A 22,272-nucleotide genomic window follows, 5' to 3' on the forward strand; every position below is an offset into this window, starting at 1 on the left:
CCTTACTATTGCATTAATTTCCTCTTTAACCAGCAACGCCACCCCACCTCCTTTTCCTCTCTGCCTATCCTTCCTAAATGTTGAATACCCCTGGATGTTGAGTTCCCAGACCTTGGTCACCCTGGAGCCATGTCTCCGTGATGCTAATTACATCATATCCGTTAACTGCTGTCTGCGCACTTAATTCGTCCACCTTATTCTGAATACTCCTCGCATTGAGGCACAGAGCCTTCAGGCTTGTCTTTTTAACACACTTTGCCCCTTTAGAATTTTGCTGTAATGTGGCCCTTTTTGTTTTTTGCCTTGGGTTTCTCTGCCCTCCACTTTTACTATTCTCCTTTCTGTCTTTTGCTTCTGCCTCCATTTTATTTCCCTCTGTCTCCCTGCAATGGTTCCCATCCTCCTGCCATGTTAGTTTAACTTCTCCCCAACAGCACTAGCAAACACTCTCCCTAGGACATTGGTTCCGGTCCTGCCCAGGTGCAGACCGTCCGGTTTGTACTGGTCCCATCTCCCCCAGAACCGGTTCCAATGTCCCAGGAATTTGAATCCCTCCCTTTTGCACCACTCCTCAAACCACGTAATCATCTGGGCTATCCAGCGATTCCTACTCTGACTAGCATGTGGCACTGGTAGCAATCCTGAGATTACTACTTTTGAGGTGCTACTTTTTAATTTAGCTCCTAGCTCTCTAAATTCGTCTTGTAGACCTCATCCCATTTTTTACCTATATCGTTGGTACCTATATGCACCACGACAACTGGCTGTTCACCCTCCCTTTTCAGAATGTCCTGCACCCGCTCTGAGACATCCTTGACCCTTGCACCAGGGAGGCAACATACTATCCTGGAGTCTCGGTTGCGGCCGCAGAAACGTCTATCTATTCCCCTTACAATCGAATCCCCTATCACTATAGCTCTGCCACTCTTTTTCCTGCCCTCTTGTGCAGCATAGCCACCCATGGTGCCATGAGCTCCCCTGATGAGTCATCCCACTAAAGTACCTAAAGCGGTGTATCTGTTTTGCAGTGGGATGACCGCGGGGACTCCTGCACTACCTTCCTTGCACTGCTCTTCCTGTTGGTCACCCATTTATTATCTGGCTGTGTACCCTTTACCTGCGGTAAGACCAACTCGCTAAACGTGCTATTCACGTCATTCTCAGCATCGTGCATGCTCCAGAGTGAATTCACCTGCAGCTCCAGTACCGCAATGCGGTCTGTCAAGAGCTGGAGGCGGATGCACTTACCGCACACATAGTCGTCAGGGACACCAGAAGCGTCCCTGACTTCCCACATAGTACAGGAGGAGCATAACATGTGTCCGAGTTGTCCTGCCATGACTTAACCCTGAGATAAACTTTGGCAACAACAATGCTAAATGTTACTTACTGATATAGAAGAGAAAAAGAAAAAATACTTACCAATCACTTACCCCCTTTGCTGTGACGTCACCTTTCGATTTCTTTCTACTTCTTTTTTGCCTTCTCTCCCTGCTGCAACTGCACAAGCCACGCCTTTATAGGCCTCACCACGCACCTCAAAATCCCGCCTCTCCAACTGCCGCCGCTGGGCCTTTATAGGCATCAACATGCACCTCGAACACCCGCCTCTCCAACTGCCGCTGCCTCCCGCTGTCGCTGGGCCTTTATAGGCCTCAACATGTACCTCGAACACCCGCCTCTCTGACTGCCACTGCCTCCGGGCCTTTATAGACCTCACCACGCACCTCAAACTCCCGCCTCTCCAACTGCCGCTGCCTCCCGCTGTCGCTGGGCCTTTATAGGCCTCAACATGCACCTCGAACTCCCGCCGCCTCCTGCTGCTGGGCCTTTACAGGCTTCACCACGCACCTCGAACTCCCGCCTCTCCGACTACCGAAAGTAAAACAAACTGTGGGACTGCCTGAGAGGGGAACAGGTGCCAGCCTGAGGCAAGTGGTGACTCACCACCCATTAAAAGCAATCTATGTTGATCAAGGATGACACTTGTTTATGCATAGAAACAAAGACATTGATTCCCCAGAGACTACAAGTCTGCAAGTAAACCAGGAGTACAAAGAACCCTATAAAATGCACATTTTTGGAAAACAGAGCATTTAGCATAATGAGTTATCTTTTGCACTGACGACTCCGTGTGAAAATTAGTAGCCATTCAAACTCATCACCACAGCCAGTTAAACAAATTACCACATCGATAATCGGATCTCGGCCCAGCAGGAAACTTATTCATACTACAGAGACACACAGGCAGACAACAAAGGAAGGAACAGAAGCAGGAGGAAGAATGAAGGTAGAGAACGGCCAGAAGAACCACTAACAGGTCACTGAATCAATGACCACAAATCTACAACAGCTACAACCAGGGCTGGTGATTGTATGTCTAAAATCAAATTTTTCTCAGAAGTCTAGTCCTGTAGTTTTAGTCGTTTTTTGTTGCATAATAAAACCGACACTAGGTTAAGCCTAAATTTTGTGCCACGTGTTGTCCTTTCCCACTATAAGTTCCGAGGTCTAAGAATCAGAGTAGAGTGAACAAACGGACACACTACAGAACGTTCGGATGAAATTACCCCCTAAGGATCAGTCTTGTTCCCCTTCCTTGCATTGCCTCCAGGGTTTCGATGTCTCCCTTGTATCTGGGTGACTGGAACAATACTATGCTTTGTAAATGTCAAATAATCATATCAGCTACATCTTTTAAACCTTTTTTTAATTCAAATGCTTTTTGCCAATGGAATAATACAGACATTTTTAAGCAGTAAATGCACATGAACTCAATACACAGATTCCAAAATTGATAACCTTCACAATGAAAGCCTTTTCACAGGATGCGCTGTCTGAGTGGGTGCCCGATAGCATTAAACCTTTATCATTATAATCCAGTCTTAATACAATGCATTTATTTTGCAGTTATGTTGCCATTAGTTGATGATTTTTAATTTGTATGTAGTGCATGCTGTCAGTATACAGGTGAAGAGATTGTCAGTCTGATATTTTTAATATTATGATGGTAATAGGTGGGACTTTCCTGGGTCTGGGGCCAGATGCGTTGGATCGCCAGGGCACTATAAAAATAATTGAATTAGGTGGGTACCTTTACAGGCATGAACTCCAGCCAACCCAATATTCATTGTACCTATGTGATTTAGTGTGCCTCTGTACAGCCCCAGCATAATCCCCCCTGGGGAGCGGGAGGAAGGTGGTGGGGGGACGATGTTTGCCACGAGCAAGCGGAGTATACAGTAGCTATGCAAATGAGATGAGAGGGCATTAGTGGGGCCTGACACCTAATTTCCTCTAGGTTCACTGGGCGGGCCCCGTTAGGACAGTCATCCAGAAGAAGTAGGCATCAGGCCTTGTGCCTGCCTCTCTTCCCCTCTTGGATCGGAAAAGCTGAGAGGTTCGACAGAATAGTCATGGGGATCTATAAAGGTAAACAGATTTTATTTTTTCCCGTCCCTCAGCTGTGGCTCAGTTGGTAGCACCCACGCCTCCGGTGACTTGAGCACAAAAATCTAAGCTGACACTCCAGTGCAGTACTGAGGGAGTGCTGCACTGACGGAGGTGCCGCCTTTTGGATGAGACGTTAAACCGTGGCCCCGTCTGCTCTCTCAGGTCAACGTAAAAGATTCCATGCCACTATTTTGAAGAAGAGCAGGGGAGTTATCCCCGGCGTTCTGGCCAATATTTATCCCTCATCAACATAACAAAAACAGATTATCTGGTCATTATCACATTGCTGTTTGTGGGAGCTTGCTCTGCGCAAATTGGCTGCTGCATTTCCCTACATCACAACAGTGACTACACTCCAAAAGTACTTCATTGATTGTAAAGCACTTTGGGAGGTCCTGGGGTCATGAAAAGCACTATATAAATGCAAATCTGATGCTGCGAGGCTTAGTGAGGCCTCCATGGAGCTCACTGGGCCATCAGAGAGGGGTTCGTCCAGGCCAGTGGCCCGGCATCTAAGAGGGGGTGTTGGGCTGCCTATTGGCAGCCCGGCCGAACCAGCGGCCGAACGCATCAGGAGTCGGCCCGACAAATAAAACAAAATGGCGGCAACGGCGGTCTGCCTTCCCCTTTAAGGGCGGCCGCACCACCCAACCACTGGCAGCTGCCCAACTCGCGAGTCTATCAAGGGCACCGACCAGCGGCAGCCTCGCTCCCAAGGGGCAATTTCCCCCATGGGCAGAAAAGGGGTCGCCGCTGAGCGTTAAGGGGTCAGTGCGCAGCTGACAAGGGGTTGGAGCGCCGAGCGGGGCAGAAACATGGGGCGCGGTGGAAACCAGTTCCCGCCACTCCCGGCCCGGGGGCAATTGCACATGGGCCGCAGTCTCCGCCTGCCCCCGGTCGGTAAATCCTTACCGCCCCGTTACTGCCTCTTAGAAACGTTAACGGGCCTTTTTCTGAAGGGCAGTTTCACCTCCCCCCCTCCCCCCCCACCCCCCCACCATACTGTGAAGTACTTGGAGATGGTTGACTGGCAGAAGTGATATTAGCAGGAAACAAAAGGATGCATATGAAGATAGCTCAAATAAATAAAAGACATATACAAGACGCATGGATAATTTTTCTCTCCTTGAGGTGAAACTGTAACGAATTCGACTAGCCAAAGCTTGAAGAGACAATTCAGCTGAGGCATTCAGGTTGGAGGGACTGGACTCTCTGAACTGGTGGCCATCCTTCTGTCAAACGGGAGCAATTATCACAGGGCTGCCAATTGTAGAAGGATAAGTTAGTATTCAACATCTTTTCTTTCAGTCTACGTTTACTGGGTTCTTTCAGGTCTGATTGATACCATTTTGTCCATAACAGTCAGGTCATTTGAATAAAGAATTTGCTTGAAAATATTTTTCATTGCAAGGTACTAAAAGATGCAGCATGTTTATGTACCAATGCATCATGGGTCACAGGATATGGGTTCGCACATCTTATGTTTGGTGAGTGTTTTGGTATGTGTGTGATGTTTTGGTGAATGTGTGGTGTGTTTTGGTGAATGTGTGGTGTGTTTTGGTGAATGTGAGTGGTGTTTTGGTGTGGGTGTGTGGGGTGTTTTGCTGAGGGTCTGTGGGATGTTTTGGTGAATGGGTGAGGAGTCTTTAGGTGTGTATGGTGTTTTGGTGAATGGGTGTGGTGTGGATTGGTGAATGTGTGACCAAGTGACGGCACCGAGTGGATTAAGGTTAGCGTGGATTAAAATGAAGGTAAAATGATACGTCACAGGGAAGGAAGGAGCGAGGAAAATAGCAGGCCACTTTTATAAACTATCTAATATCTAACTGAAGAGCAGTATTGGCCGAGACATGGGAGTAAGTCGTGCCTCAGTGAAGGGATAATGGGCAATACAAAGGACCTAAAAAAGAGTAAGTACATTTTAAAAATAGGAAAAAAAAACATCTGTTAATTCCAAAATTCTGATGGTTGCCATTTGATTTGAACAAAATTTTAATCCTATGCCAAGATAGTGCTGAAATAGCAAATGGCATTGCAGTTGTTCACGTGATGGAGGTAATTTTAACCTAATTCACCGGGTGGAAAACCCACTGGATTGGGTGGAATGCCAGTTATACATCCATTCAATATTAGTCCCCATTGACTTGAATGAAGAGTAATATAGGGTTTGATGTAATACCAGCTTTGCACCCTATCTCTTCATTTTCGCGACAAGTGGGTTAGATTAAAATTTCCCCCCCCCCGATATCTCAACAGTGATTTAGCTTGTGCCTATTCATCTACGCTGGTAACATCACCATATTTTGGGAGAAATGGTAAAATTTTTCGGAGAAGGTCAGGACTGAAGTTAGGTTGTGAAGGAAATGGGATGGCACGGAAAGAGGAACAGCAATAGTGAATGGGGGGCGGGGATGGTGGACGATGCTGGTGAACGTGGGCTGGAAACAGCCCACAGTGTTGCTGCGGATCCTGAGGGATCACTCCTGCTCCTCCTAGCTCCACATTAAGGCAAGTTAGGCCACAGTAGGCCCCCCAAAAACTGAATGGAGCATTCCCTGCGTGTGCTGAATTTAAAGCAGTTTTAGCTGAATTTGGCATTGGTGTCCTAAAACGGGCGTAGGGCCCCTGATGAGCATATTCAAAAGGCCCAACGCCTGTTTAAGATGGGCACCCAGGCATGTAGAAGTCACCAGGGTGGGAATAAGGTGCGCCCAGAATCTGATGCCCCCCCCCCCCCCCCACACCTAACATGAATTTTGCACCCAAACAACAGGCATGACGGAGACCAATTTCTTCCCCACTGCTCGTGTGAGAGAAGGGGAAGAAATCCAGTGGTCTCACTGTGCACTGGACTGGTTTGTTTCATAGTACTGCACAGGTTAAACCTCCCTTATCCGGAAGTCTTGGGACCTGGCCTGTTCTGGATAAGAGATTTTCCCGAACGAGGAGTGGTCATATTAAATTGGATGGGACAGGTACTGAGCAAGGGGATATCAAGCTGGCTGGCTTGAGGCTGGGAGTGCAGCAGAGAGATCATGGGAGGAGGTGGGTGGCGATGGATCACGGAGTCAGGTCTGTGATTGCGGGAGTCAGTAGTTAGGAAGATCTTCAATTTGTTGATGTCGGAGTTCTGCGCATGCGCCACCCGGTGGCCGGGAATGGTTCTGGATGAGGGGTGGTTCTGGATAAGGGAGTTCTGGATAAGGGAGGTACAACCTGTATTACATGTTTTGATTTTGCCCCGACTGTGACATCAGCAAACAAAAAAGGGTTACCAATGATTTGCCAACTACATTGCAACAGTTTTGAAACAACTCTATGTACATGAAAGGAGCAGAGCTGAAATCATAAATCAGCTTTCCACACAGACTGTCGGGGTAAAAGGGAAGCTGCTTATTGATGCTGCAAAAAGTTCTTCAGTAGTTTCGGTAATTCCAGCTGTGGAATGAGTTGTAGGCGGGGTCTCCCGAGACAACCTCTAACACATAGGCGGCACAACTGGCAGAGAGAGCTTGGCGTTGCTGTAATTGAAACATGCTGAGATAAAGTGGCAGCCAGAAAATGATGGGACATACGTTTCTCACAGGTCATGCACACTACATTGTAATATTGGAACACTGATAACTGACAGTGCTACTCAGAAATACATGGGATTGTACAATGCCCATGCCCGATTCTCATCGCACCACCATCGGTGGCTATGCCTTCTTTTGCCTGGTCCCTAAGCTCTGCAATTCTCTCCCTAAACCTCTCCGCTTCTCTAGCTCTCTCTCCTCCTTTAAGATGCTCCTTAAAACCTAACTCTTTGACTAAGCTTTTGGTCACATGTCCGACGGAAATGGTCGCATAGTGGTCATGTTACTGGACTAGTAATCCAGTAGGCCCGGACTGATAATCTGCGAGACATGAATTTAAATCACACCACAGCAGCTGGGGAATTAAAAATTCAGTTAATTAAATCAGTCTGGAATATTAAAGATAGTATTAGTAATGGTGACCATGTAAACTACCAGATTGTCATAAAAACTCATCTGGTTCACTTTAGGGAAGGAAATCTGCTATCAATAAGGTGGATGAATTAACTGCACAGGCAGCTATTAACGATTATGATATAATTGGGATTACGGAGACATGGCTCCAGGGTGACCAATGCTGGGAACTCAAAATCCAGGGGTATTCAACATTCAGGAAGGATAGACAAAGGAAAAGGAGGTGGGGTGGCTTTGCTGATTAAAGAGGAAATTAACGCAATAGTAAGAAAGGACATCAGCTTGAATGATGTGGAATCTGTATGGGTAGAGCTGTGGAATACCAAAGGGCAGAAAACGCTAGTGGGAGTTGTGTACAGACCACCAAACTGTAGTAGTGAGGTTGGGGATGGCACCAAACATGAAATTAGGGATACGTGCAATAAAGGTACAGCAGTTTTCATGGGTGACTTTAATCTACATAGAGATTGGGTTAACCAAATTGGTAGCAATATGGTGGAGGAGGATTTTCTGGAGTGTATTAGGGATGGCTTTCGAGACCAATATGTCGAGGAACCAACTAGAGAGCTGGCCATCCTAGACTGGGTGTTGTGTAATGAGAGAGGACTAATTAGTAATCTTGTTGTGCGAGGCCCCCTGGGGAAGAGTGACCATAATATGGTAGAATTCTTTATTAAGATGGAGAGTGACGCAGTTAATTCGGAAACTAGGGTCCTGAACTTAAGGAAAGGTAACTTCGATGGTATGAGATGTGAATTGGCTAGAATAGACTGGCAAATGATACTTAATGGGTTGACAGTGGATAGGCAATGGCAGACATTTAAAGATCACATGGATGAACTTCAACAATTGTACATCCCTGTCTGAAGCAAAAATAAAAAGGGGAAGGTAGCTCAACCGTGGCTAACAAGGGAAATTAGGGATACTGTTAAATCCAAGGAAGAGGCATATAAATTGGCAAGAAAAAGCAGCAAACCTGAGGACTGGGAGAAATTTAGAATTCAGCAGAGGAGGACAAAGGGTCTAATTAGGAGGGGGAAAATAAAGTATGAAAGGAAGTTTGCAGGGAACGTAAAAACTGACTGCAAAAGCTTCTATAGATATGAAAAGAGAAACAGATTAGTGAAGACCAACGTAGGTCCTTTGCAGACAGAATCAGGTGAATTTATAATGGGGAACAAAGAAATGGCAGACCAATTGAACAAATACTTTGGATCTGTCTTCACTAAGGAAGACACACATAACCTTCCGGAAATACTAGGGGTTCGAGGGTCTAGCGAAAAGGAAGAATTGAAGGAAATTCTTATTCGTCAGGAAATTGTGTCAGGGAAATTGATGGGATTGAAGGCCAATAAATCCCCAGGGTCTGATAGGCTGCATCCCAGAGTACTTAAAGAAGTGGCCCGAGAAATAGTGGATGCATTGGTGATCATTTTCCAACATTCTATTGACTCTGAATCAGTTCCTATGGACTGGAGGGTAGCTCTGTTTAAAAAAGGAGGGAGCGAGAAAACGTGGAATTATAGACCGGTTAGCCTGACATCAGTGGTGGGGAAAATGTTGGAAACAATTATTAAAGATGAAATAGCAGCACATTTGGAAAGCAGTGACAGGATCGGTCCAAGTCAGCATGGATTTATGAAAGGGAAATCATGCTTGACAAATCTTCTAGAATTTTTTGAGGATGTAACTAGTAGAGTGGACAAGGGAGAACCAGTGGATGTGGTGTATTAGGACTTTCAAAAGGTTTTGACAATGTCCCACACAAGAGATTAGTGTGCAAAATTAAAGCACATGGTATTGGGGGTAATGTATTGATGTGGATAGTGAACTCGTTGGCAGACAGGAAGCAGAGAGCCGGAATAAACGGGTCCTTTTCAGAATGGCAGGCAGTGACCACTGGGGTGCCGCAGGGTTCAGTGCTGGGACCCCAGCTATTTACAATATACATCAATGTTTTAGATGAAGGAATTGAATGTAATATCTCCAAGTTTGCAGATGACACTAAGCTGGGTGGCGGTGTGAGCTGTGAGGAGGATGCCAAGAGACTATAGGGTGACTTGGACAGGTTAGGTGAGTGGGCAAATGCATGGCAGATGCAGTATAATGTGGATAAATGTGAGGTTATCCACTTTGGTGGCAAAAACAGGAAGACAGAATATTATCTGAATGGTGACAGATTAGGAAAAGGGGAGGTGCAAAGAGACCTGGGTGTCATGGTACATCAGTCATTGAAGTTTGGCTTGCAGGTGCAGCAGGCGGCGAAGAAGGCAAATGGCGTGTTGGCGTTCATAGCTAGAGGATTTGAGTATAGGAACAGGGAGGTCTTACTGCAATTGTACAGAGCCTTGGTGAGGCCACACCTGGAATATTGTGTTCAGTTTTGGTCTCCTAATCTGAGGAAGGACATTCTTGCTGTTGACGGAGTACAGCGAAGGTTCACCAGATAGATTCCCGGAATGGCAGGACTGACATATGAGGAGCGACTGGATTAACTGGGCTTGTATCCACTGGAGTTTAGAAGAATGAGAGGGGATCTTATAGAAACATATAAAATTCTGATGGGATTGGACAGGTTAGATGCTGGAAGAATGTTCCCGTTGCTGGGGAGTTCCAGAACCAGGGGTCATAGTCCTAAATGGCTTACCCCTTATTCTTAGACTGAGATGAGGAGAAACTTCTTCACTCAGAGAGTGGTTAACCTGTGGAATTCTCCACCGCAGAAAGTTGTTGAGGCCATTTCGTTAGATATATTCAAAAGGGAGTTAGATATGGCCCTTACGGCCAAAGGGATCAAGAGGTATGGAGAGAAAGCAGGAAAGGGTACTGAGGTTGAATGATCAGCCATGATCTTATTGAATGGCAGTGCAGGCTCAAACGGCCGAATGGCCTGCTCCTGCACCAGGGAGCGCATCCCCTGAAGTCCCAAGGGATCCCTGCATCCCTTGGGAGCACTATATATAAGCCGGCCCCTAAGACCTGTTCCTCACTCTGGAGTGTCTTAATAAAGACTGAGGTCACTGCTACTGTAACCTCCCTGTGTGCAGTCTCATCGGTGTTAGGAACACAACACCGAGGCCCGAAGCTTTGGAGTTCCCTCCCTTATCCTCTCTGTTTCTCTACCTCTCTTTTTGACTTGCAGACGCTCCTAAAACCTACCATTTTAACAAGAATATCTCCTCTGTGCTCAGTGTCAGATTTTGTTTGATAATGCTCCTGTGAAGTGCTTTGAGATGTTTTACCATGTTAAAAGCACCATGTAAATATAAGTTGTTGTTGTTATTAAGTATAAAGAATGATGATTGGTGTGAGCAGTAACCAGTAATGGCCGATCATTTCACAGCACAAAATGTTGGAACAGCAATAAGTTAAACCCATCGCATCACCTATATCCTCTCCTTTCTGATTGGGTGTAGCTTTTCATTATGCAAATATAAGCACCTTACCTTCATAATGCAGAAGCAACTTATCAACTGGACTACTGGTGACAGCGACATCAATAGGCCTCTCTGCGTCTGCATTTCTGGCACTAATGTCGGCTCCAAAGTCGAGCAGCAACGTAACAACATCTGGATTGGATTGCCGGGCAGCAGCATGTAAGGGAGTCTCCAGTTGTTTGCCTTTCTGGACATTGGCTCCTGTAGTTGGGATAAAAGCAACACATGACACGACGACAGTTTCATTTCATTCGGGCAGTGTAAAGAAAGAAGGACTTGCATATATATATACAGCGCCATTCACGACCTCAGCATGTCTCAAAGCGCTTTACAGTCAATGAATTACTTTTGAAGTGTAGTCACTCTTGTAATGTAGGAAACATGGCACTCCAATTTGCGCACAGCAAGCTCCCACAAAATGCAATGTGATAATGACCAGATAATCTGCTTTAGTGATGTGGGTTGAGAGATAAATATTGAGCAGGACACCGAGGACAACTGCCCTGCTTTTCTTCAAATAGTGCCATGGGATCTTTTACATTCAGCTGAAAGGGCAGATAGGGGCCTAGATTTAATTTCTCATCTGAAAGACGGCACCTCCGACAGTGCAACACTCCCTCAGTACTGCACTGGAGTGTCAGCCTAGATTTTGTACTCAATTCTCTGGAGCGGAACTTGAACTCATGACTTTCTGACTCAGAATATATTTTTTCAGCAGTGTGGTGGCCTTCAGAGAACAGCAAAAACGCCCGAGCACTCCACAGTGCAGTCCATATTAAATGGGGTTATGTTACTGGACTAGTAATCCATCAGTAAGACAAAGGTTCTCTACCAACCTGCCCCTGCCACACAGTACTGCTGCCCGGTTATCAAGATCCACGATGAGACCTTGGACAATGTGGACCACTTCCCAAAACCTTGGGAGCCTACTAACAAGGACAGACATAACCACATAAAAACATAAGAAATAGGAGCAGGAATAGGCCACATGGCCCCTCGAGCCTGCTCCACCATTTGATACGATCTTGGCTGATCCGATCATGGTCTTAGGTCCACTTCCCTGCCCGTTCCCCATAACTTCTTATTCCCTTATCGGAAAATAAACTGTCTATCTCTATCTTAAATTTATTCAATGGCCCAGCTTCCACAGCTCTCTGAGACAGTGAATTCCACAGATTTACAATCCTCTGAGAAAATAAATTTCTCCACATCTCAATTTTAAATGGCCGGCCTCTTATTCTAAAATTATGCCCCCTAGTTCGAGTCTCCCCCATCAGTGGAAACATTCTATCTGCATCCACCTTGTCAAGCTCCCTCATAATCTTATAGATTTCGATAAGATCACAACACAATCTTCTGAATTCTGAAGAGTAGAGGCCCAACCTACTCAACCTTTCCTCATTGGTCAACCGCCTCATCTCCAGAAACAACCTAGTGAACCTTCTCTGAACTGCCTCCAAAGCAAGTGTATCCTTTCGTAAATATGGAAGCCAAAACTGCACGTAGTATTCCAGATGTGGCCTCACCAATACCCTGTATAACTGGAGCAAGACTTCCCTGCTTTTATACTCCATACCCTTTGCAATAAAGGGCAAGATGCCATTGGCCTTCTTGATCACTTACTGTACCTGCACACTAGCCTTTTGTGTTTCATGCACAAGTACCCCCAGGTCACGCTGTACTTCAGCACTTTGCCATCTTTCTCCATTTAAATAATAACTTGCTCTTTGATTTTTTTCTGCCAAAGTGCATGACCTCACACTTTCCAACATTATACTCCATCTGCCAAATTTTTGCCCACTCACTTAGCCTGTCTATGTTCTTTTGCAGATGTTTTGTGTCCTCCTCACAAATTGCTTTTCCTCCCACCTTTGTATCATCAGCAAACTTGGCTACGTTACACTCAGTCCCTTCTTCCAAGTCGTTAATATAGATTGTAAATAGTTGGGATCCCAGCACTGATCCCTGCGGCACCACACTAGTTACTGATTGCCAACCCGAGAATGAACCATTTATCCCAACTCTCTGTTTTCTGTTAGTTAGCCAATCCTCTATCCATGCTAATATATTATCCCAACCCCATGAACTTTTATCTTGTGCAGTAACCTTTTATGCGGCACCTTGTCAAATGCCTTCTGGAACTCCAAATATACTACATCCACTGGTTCCCCTTTATCAACCCTGTTCGTTACATCCTCAAATAATTCCAGCAAATTTGTCAAACATGACTTCCCCTTCATAAATCCATGCTGACTCTGCTGGCCGAATTATGCTTTTCCAAATATCGTGCTACTACTTTAATAATGGACTCCAACATTTTCCCAACCCTAAAGGTTAGGCTAACAGGTCTATAGTTTCCCGCATTTTGTCTGCCTCCTTTTTTAAATAGGGGCGTTACATTGGAAAGCTGCAAATCAGCTGTGACCTTCCCAGAATCCAGGGAATTTTAGTAAATTATAACCAGTGCATCCACTATCCTTGCTGTTACTTCTCTTAAGACCCAAGGATGCAAGCCATCACGTCCAGGGAATTTATCTGCCTTTAGGCCCATTATCTTATTAAGTATCGCCTCCTTAGTGATTGTGATTGTGTTAAGTTCCTCCCCCCCACCCCCAACCCCCTCTATAGCCCCTTGACTATTCACTGTTGGGATATGGTTAGTGTCCTCTACCGTAAAGACTGATACAAAATATTTGTTCAGAGTTTCTGCCATCTCCATGTTCCCCATTACTAATTCCCCGATCTCGTCCTCCAAGGGACCAACATTTATTTTAGCCACTCTTCCTTTTTATATAATTATTGAAACTATTGCTATCTGTTTTTATATTTTGTGCCAGTTTACTTTCATAGTCTATCTCTTTTTCTTAATCATTTTTTTAGTCATTCTTTGCAGGCTTTTAAAAGCTTCTCAATCTTCTGTCCTCTCACTAGATTTGGCCACTCTGTATGCTCTTGTTTTTAATTGGATACCTTCCTTTATTTCTTTACTTAGCCACGGATAGCTATCTTTTCTGTTACACCCTTTCCTCCTCACTGGAATATATGTTTCTTGAGAGTTAATGACGAAGTCCAACACTGCCTTCAGTGTGCCAGTGCAGCCTTCGGCCGCCTGAGGAAAACTGTGTTTGAAGACCAGGATGTGAAACCCAGCACCATGCTCATGGTCTACAGAGCAGTTTTGATACGTATCAAGTTTGCTGACGATACAAAGATGGGAGGAAAAGCAATTGTGAGGAGGACACAATAAATCTACAAAAGGACATAGACAGGCTAAGTGAGTGGACAAAAATTTGGCTGATGGAGTATAATGTTGGAAAGTGTGAGGTCATTAGCTTTGGCAGAAAAAAAATCAAAGTTATTATTTCAATGGAGAAAGATTGCAAAGTGCTAAAATACAGTGGGTCCTGGGGGTACTTGTGCATGAAACACAAAAGGATAGTATGCAGATACAGCAAGTGATCAGGAAGGACAATGGAATCTTGGCCTTTATTGCAAAGGGGATGGAGTATAAAAGCAGGGAAGTCTTGCTACAGTTATACAGGGTATTGGTGAAGCCATGCCTGGAATACTGCTTGTAGTTTTGGTTTCCATATTTACAAAAGGATATACTTGCTTTGGAGGCAGTTCAGAGAAGGTTCACAAGATAGAGTCCAGAGATGTTGGGATTGACTTATGAGGAAAGGTTGAGTAGGTTGGCCCTCTAATCATTGGAATTCAGAAGAATGAGAGGTGATCTTATCGAAACGTATAAGATTATGAGGGGACTTGACAACTTGGATGAAAAGAGGATGTTTCCACTGATAGGGAAAACTAGAACGAGAGGGCATAATGCCTGGCCATAAAGTCCTGAAGACCCAAAATTGCAAGTCTTTGTTGGGGTAGGAAATTTGAATTAAAAAAAATGTTAAGGCTTTTATTTTCTCTTCTCATTAAATTGCCATCCTCTCTTGAAACTTTGAGGCCAGATTACTCCATTCCTGCACCTTTGCATGTTGGATTGTCTGGGCCCAATGCATAGAGGATGTCGTCCAATATTTTGTCCATTGTTTGAATGGACAGAAAATCGTGCAGGCTCTTTTGCAGATATACAATCACCTTTGTCCAATTTTCCTCTATGTGCTGTGCCCAATATGCCTAGGCACACGAACAGGACAAACTATCCCATTGACTCCTTTCTTGGTAAATGGGTCAATGAGCACCATTCACTATATGATAATTCAACCAAGGGTAGATGGACAAGCCTGACATCTGAGCCTGATGCGATCCTCACTTTCCAACCAGAATCATCAGGAGTGGTAAATGTGGCTGATTTTCCCCTCGTCAATACAAGTATGACCAATTGCCTTGCTGTGAGCAATTGAATTTTAAAAGATATTTTGAGGCTGTAAATATCCTGCTTAACACAGAAATCCTAATTTTAATTCATTTTCATCTGCACAGGAGAAACAGATTTTAAAGTGAGTGTTCTCAGTAAGTGAGAAACAGTCATTTAGTGCTGGTGGGTGAGGGTAGCATTGGGTTCAGCTGCTATACTCCCTTTGGAATACCTTTGTATTGGTTGGAGCTAGTTTAATTCTGGACACAGTAGGTGTCATGAAGTACTCCAGCCACAGGGTGGTGTTTTTCCGATTGGACAGAAAAGAACAAAGAGAAAGCAAAACAAAAGAGAAAATCAGTAGCAGCCAAGCATCCATTTTAGTTTACACTGTCTGTAATATTAGTGATTAAAAACAAACCTCCTGCTGTATTAAACCTTCCCAGAAGTACAGTGATGCAAGTAACTTCTTCTCATCCAATTGTTCTGGAATTGTTGTATTTGTACATGATATGCAGAAAGAGATAAATACTTCTCTTGCTTACTGCTTGTATTTGATAATGTTAAGTAACAAGAATGTTAGATCTGTCTTTTATTCTTTATTAACAGTTTTCACATTATATTATTAAAGGATTTGGATTCTGAAGCTCTAACCTTTGGCCATATTTCTAGATGTAGTGTTGAAGCTAGCTGGAGAATCAGAGCTACGTTTGCATTTTGTTACACTCTGACAGAGACCGGTACAACCCTGCTCACACTCATTGTCCAGGCAGCTTGACATTTTTGGCATCATCCTGGGTCAGAATGTTTTGAGTTCGAATCTTACAACAGAATAATCTAGGCTGACACATCAGTGCAGAATTGAGGGAGCGCTGTGTTATCAGAACTGCCATCTTTTGGGTGAACTTTAACCCGAGGTCTTGTCAACATTAATGCTGTAATGGGAAGGTTGTTATTCTGGAAAGTTGAGAACAAAATGGTCTAAGAAGTCTTCTGCATCTTGGACCCATTGTACACATGTAAAACTTGGGTGCGGTACTGGAAATGGGCCTCAGCTCAAGTCAGTACCTCTTAGGAGAGGAGGGGATAAAAAAGGCAAACTAAAGGAAATGGTCAAGCAAACAATAATTTATATATCTGTGGCGAGATTGTTAACACCATTTTGTCATCACAGCTACACTGGAGGTTTTATAGCCATGTGCACTGGCTTCATGGACCACAGGAAGGGTGAGCCCACATAGGCCAACAGGTCTTCTTCTGAACTGCTCATCTTATGAGCAATATCAATAATTCTGTCACACTTGTGGTGAAGACCAAAACTCAGGACCATAAATAAAAGATAGTCACCAATGAATCCAATAGGGAATTCAAGAGGAATTTCTTTACCCAGAGAATGGTAAGAATGTGGAACTCGCTACCACAAATGGTAGTTGAGGAGTTGAGGAGTAGATAAATTTAAGGGGAAGTGAGATACGCACACAAGGGAGAAAGGAATAGAAGGATATGCTGATCGGGATAGATGAAGAAGGGTGGGAGGAGACACATGTGGAGCATAAACGCTGGCATGGACCAGTTGCTGTGTCATTCTAGGTAATGTAAGAATACACCATACTTCAGAATTACAGATAGCTAATCAATTAGATCTGCTAAATATTTGTAACTTTTTGTTATAGCAGTGACATTTACTCTTAAATCGATATAAAGCCCCGTAAGAAATTGGGGACAATTGCTGCAAATGTTGAAGAACTGAATGGCCCCAGGAGGGGGCACTCTTCAGTCAATCAATTCAGGTCTTCAATATTTTCAAAGGGAACATAAGAACATTTGCATAATAATAATGGAACATTCCCCCACCTCTCCAGTATATATGGCAAGTAAATCCAAACTGTAATGGGAACTGCAGAAGCTCTTACCTGCACGGAGCAGTTTTCTAATGCAAAAGTACTGTTGATGGACACAAGCTACATAAAGGGGCGTTCCCTGATGAGAGATATCTAGGTCAATGTCCACACCCCAGGAAATCAACACTTGTAAACATTCACTGCGACCTAGTTACAAGATCAGAGGTTTAGAAATACTGCACCATCGGTTAAAAAAAAGTAACAAAATGTTCATTTTTATGAAAAATAAGCAGTTACGTATTGTTACTTGCTTCCATAGGTATAGTTCAGGAGTATTTATTTGAAGTTCAGATTGAACGTTCCAAAGTTCTATGTGAATAATGTACATTTCCTATACAAGTCACACTAACTTCCTGTCACACTGACTTCCTGTCACAACTTTAGAATATTGTCTGACTCAGTTTGACCAGGGGATATCTGCTAGTACCCTGTATTATAGAAAGTATCTGTGTGTGTGCACTCCCAAACCCGCGACCTCTATCACCTAGGAGGACAAGGGCAGCAGGCGCATGGGTACACCATCACCTCCACGTTCCCCTCACATCACGCACCAACCTGATGGAAATATATTTCTGTCCTTTCATCGTCGCTCGGTCAAAATCTTGGAACTCCCTCCCTAACAACACTGTAGGAGCACCTTCACCACAAGGACTGCAGCAGTTCAAGAAGGCGGCTCACCACCACATTCTCAAAGGCAATTAGGGATGGGCAATAAATGCTGGCATTGCCAGCGATGCCCACATCTCATGAACAAATTAAAAAAATATGGCTGCCAGTCACATACCGTCGAAAGTTAATTTTTGTATCACATAGAATCTTCGAAACATAGAAAATAGGTGCAGGAGTAGGCCATTCGGCCCTTCTAGCCTGCACCGCCATTCAATGAGTTCATGGCTGAACATGCAACTTCAGTACCCCATTCCTGCTTTCTCTCCATACCCCTTGATTCCCCTAGTAGTAAGGACTACATCTAACTCCTTTTTGAATATATTTAGTGAATTGGCCTCAACAACATTCTGTGGTAGAGAATTCCACAGGTTCACACTCTCTGTGTGAAGAAGTTTCTCCTCATCTCGGTCCTAAATGGCTTACCCCTTATCCTTAGACTGTGACCCCTGGTTCTAGACTTCCCCAACATTGGGAACATTCTTCCTGCATCTAACCTGTCTAAACCCGTCAGAATTTCAAACGTTTCTATGAGATCCCCTCTCATTCTTCTGAACTCCAGTGAATACAAGCCCAGTTGATCCAGTCTTTCTTGATAGGTCAGTCCCGCCATCCCGGGAATCAGTCTGGTGAACCTTCGCTGCACTCCCTCAATAGCAAGAATGTCCTTCCTCAAGTTAGGAGACCAAAACTGTACACAATACTCCAGGTATGGCCTCACCAAGGCCCTGTACAACTGTAGTAACACCTCCCTGCCCCTGTACTCAAATCCCCTCGCTATGAAGGCCAACATGTCATTTGCTTTTTTAACCGTCTGCTGTACCTGCATGCCAACCTTCAATGACTGATGTACCATGACACCCAGGTCTCGTTGGACCTCCCCTTTTCCTAATCTGTCACCATTCAGATAATAGTTTGTCTCTCTGTTTTTACCACCAAAGTGGATAACCTCACATTTATCCACATTATACTTCATCTGCCATGCATTTGCCCACTCACCTAACCTATCCAAGTCACTCTGCAACCTCATAGCATCCTCCTCGCTGCTCACACTGCCACCCAAATTAGTGTCATCCGCAAATTTGGAGATACTACATTTAATCCCCTCGTCTAAATCATTAATGTACAATGTAAACAGCTGGGGCCTCAGCACAGAACCTTGCGGTATCCCACTAGTCACTGTCTGCCAAACTGAAAAGTACCCATTTACTCCAACTCTTTGCTTCCTGTCTGACAACCAGTTCTCAATCCATGTCAGCACACTACCCCCAATCCCATGTGCTTTAACTTTGCACATTAATCTCTTGTGTGGGACCTTGTCAAAAGCCTTCTGAAAGTCCAAATATAACACATCCATTCTACTGGAAACATCCTCAAAAAATTCCAGAAGATTTGTCAAGCATGATTTCCCTTTCACAAATCTATGCTGACTTGGACCTATCATGTCACCTCTTTCCAAATGCGCTGCTATGACATCCTTAATAATTAATTCCATCATTTTACCCACTACTGATGTCAGGCTGACCAGTCTATAATTACCTGTTTTCTCTCTCCCTCCTTTTTAAAAAAGTTTTAACACTTTTAAAAACAAAGTATAAAGAAAGGCAGTCATCTGCAATGTACAAAAAAACTCTCCAGGAACAGAAGATGCAGAGAGGCTGTCTTCCCTGGCTGGGGAGTCTAGAACCAGGGGTCACTGTCTCAGAATAATGGGACTGAGATGACAAGAAAAGTCTTCACTCAGAGGGTGGTAAATCTTGGAATTCTCTACCCCAGAGGACTATGGAAGCTCAGTCTTTGAATATATTCAAGACAGAGATCGATAGATTTTTGGATATTAAGGGAATCTTGGCATATGGGGATAATGCAGCAAAGTGGAGTTGGGGTGGAAGATCAGCCCTGATCCTACTCCTGCTCCTAATAATTGTACCAAAGCTACGTGTCTGATTAACTTTGCCATAAACAAAGGCAGGGCTCTGGTCTTCAGAATGGAATGAATAGCAGTTAGCTTTTGATTGAACTTAATATCAACTAGTGTTAAAGGGCACACCAGGTTATGCAAAGTTAGGAACATACAAATATAGGAACAGGAGCAGGATATTCAGCCCCTCAAGCCTGTTCTGCCATTCCACTAGATCATGGCTGATTTGTAGCTTAATTCCATCTACCACCTTGGTTCCATAAGCCTTAATACACGTGCTTTAAACAATCTATCCATCTTAGTTTTGAAATGTTCAATTGACCCCCAGCCTCAACAGTTTTTTGAGGCAGTTCTAGATTCCCATTACCCTTTGTGAGAAGCATCTCACATGTGAATGCACAAAATTCTGGATCATGTGGTTGCTTTATCATTATCCCTTGCCATTGCATTCCAACATGGTGACCAAGTACGAGCCTGGTTCTCGTGTGGATTTAGGTTAAGGACTGAAAGGATGGCTCATTACCTCTTGCAGAACACAGGAACAGGAGCAGGCCATTCACCCCCTCAAGCCTGTTCCACCATTCAATTAGGTCCTGGTTGATCTGTGTCTAACTCCATCTAACCGCTTTGGTTCCATATCCCTTAATACCCTTGCCTAACAAAAATTTATCAATCTCACTTTTGAAATTTTCAATTGACCTTACCTCTTAGGGGAGAGAGTTCCAGATTTCCATTACCCCGTGTGTGAAGAAGTGCTTCCTGACATCACTCCTGAATGGCCCACCTCTAATTTTAAGGTTATTCTGGACTCCCCCACCAGAGGAATTAGTTTCTCTATCGATCCTATCAGCACCTTAAATCATTTTAAACCACCCTTAGATCACCCTTTAATCTTCTAGACTGAAGGGAATTCGCACCTAGGGGCCGAAATGATCAGCCATGATCTTATTGAATGGTGGTGCAGGCTTGAAGGGCTGAATGGCCTGCTCCTGCACGTAATTTCTATTACCCTCAGCGGGAAATTGGGGAAGGCAATTTGAATTAACCAGAAATTTACTGACCGGCGGGAATCATAAGGGAGAACCGGAGAATTGGGCTCTCTAACTCTGACACCATCTCCCAGCACTTTGGGGCGCTGTTTGAGGCAGTGTAGGGGCGGGTTTGCGAGGGAGCAGGGAGGTGTCCATCTCCTCCGCACGGACGTGCCACATCTCGCTAACACGTCGCAACGTCCCTCCCCTTCACTTAAAGAGGAGGGATGATGCGAGGCTGACGTGGAGCCCACTGGGCCACCAGGAAGGGCTTCCACCTGGCCAGTGACCCAGCACCCAAGAGGAGGTGCCAGGCTGTCTGTTGACAGTCCAGCCAAACTTGCGGCCATCATTGTTGGGCTGACCCAGGAATCGGCCGACAATTAATACAAATTAGCGGCTACGGCAATGCGCACTCCCCTTTAAGCGTGGCCGCACCACCCAGTCACTGGCAGCTTCCCGCCTTGCGAAGCTGTCGGGGGCACCAACCAGCGGTGGCTGCGCATCCCGCGGGGCAATTTCCCCAGCGGGGCGGTAAGGCGTCGCCGCGGGGCGGTAAGGGGTCACTGCCGGGTGGTAAGGGGTCACTGCCGGGTGGTAAGGGGTCTCCGTCGGGTGGTAAGGGGTCTCCGTCGGGTGGTAAGGGGTCGGCGCACTGGGCGGGGCGGAAACATGGGGTGCGGCAGAAACCCGTTCCCGCCGCCCCCAGCTCGGGGGAAATTGTGGAAGGTCTGTGATGGGGTGGAAAGCAGGAGAGATTAGAGAGACAAAAGGGATGGTGGCTGAATTGAAATGGTAATGACAGAAGTCAGAAAAACATAAATATATGGATAGGGTGTGAATGGCGTAGTAATAACCAGCTGCCATTATAGACAAAGAGAAAATAATGAGAGAAGAAAGAAGACAAAAAACAAGATGGGGTGGGGTGGGGGAAGGAGAGAGCCAAAGATGGCCAGAGGTTATGCTCTGAAATTGTTGAACTCGATGTTGAGTCCAGAAGTTTGTAAAGTGCCTAAACGATAGATGAGGTGCTGTTCCTCGAGCTTGTGTTGAGCTTCATTGGAACAGTGGAGGACGGAGATATCGGAGTGGGAATGGAGTGGAGAATGAAAGTGACAGGTGACTGGAAGCTCAGGGTCACATTTACAAACTAAAAGGAGGTGTTCAGGAAAGTGGTCACCCAATCTACATTGGGTCTTCCCAATGTAGAGGAGACCACATCGTGAGCATACAAAGTTGAAAGAAATTCAAGTAAATTGCTGCTTCACCTGGAAGGGGTATTTGGGGCCCTTGACAGTGGGGAGTGTGGAGGTAAAAGGGCCTCCTGCGCTTGCATGGGAAGGTGCTGTGGGAAGGAGAATAAATTGTGTTTATTGTATCTATTTATGGCTGCGTAATTGTGATTGAAAGACTTTTGTCCTTTTGCTTATTATTGACACGCCTTGCATGCTACATCTGCTTATAAATGTGTGTGCTGCATTGTCACACATAAAATGCTCAAACACGAACGACGTGAAGTGAAATGTAAACAAAAGAGAAAAGAAAGAATGAAAACTGAA

General features: G+C 44.8%; 1 protein-coding gene across 2 annotated transcripts in view; it reads right to left on the reverse strand.

Annotated features, from left to right (window-relative positions):
• Positions 1 to 2,693: 2,693 nt before the first annotated feature.
• Positions 2,694 to 22,272, reverse strand: part of asb5b (ankyrin repeat and SOCS box containing 5b) — a 104,546-nt gene continuing 84,967 nt past the window's right edge. For both annotated transcript variants that reach the window (XM_070878384.1, XM_070878393.1), the window contains exons 5-7: positions 17,108 to 17,242; positions 10,889 to 11,080; positions 2,694 to 6,974 (exon numbers count right to left, since the gene is read on the reverse strand). In XM_070878384.1, coding sequence (XP_070734485.1) covers positions 6,847 to 6,974; positions 10,889 to 11,080; positions 17,108 to 17,242 — 455 coding nt within the window. In that variant the 3' untranslated portion in view covers positions 2,694 to 6,846. The remainder of the gene's footprint in view (positions 6,975 to 10,888; positions 11,081 to 17,107; positions 17,243 to 22,272) is intronic.

The sequence above is a fragment of the Pristiophorus japonicus genome, chromosome 1 (genome assembly GCF_044704955.1).
Source record: "Pristiophorus japonicus isolate sPriJap1 chromosome 1, sPriJap1.hap1, whole genome shotgun sequence".
Classification (NCBI taxonomy): Eukaryota; Metazoa; Chordata; class Chondrichthyes; family Pristiophoridae; genus Pristiophorus; species Pristiophorus japonicus.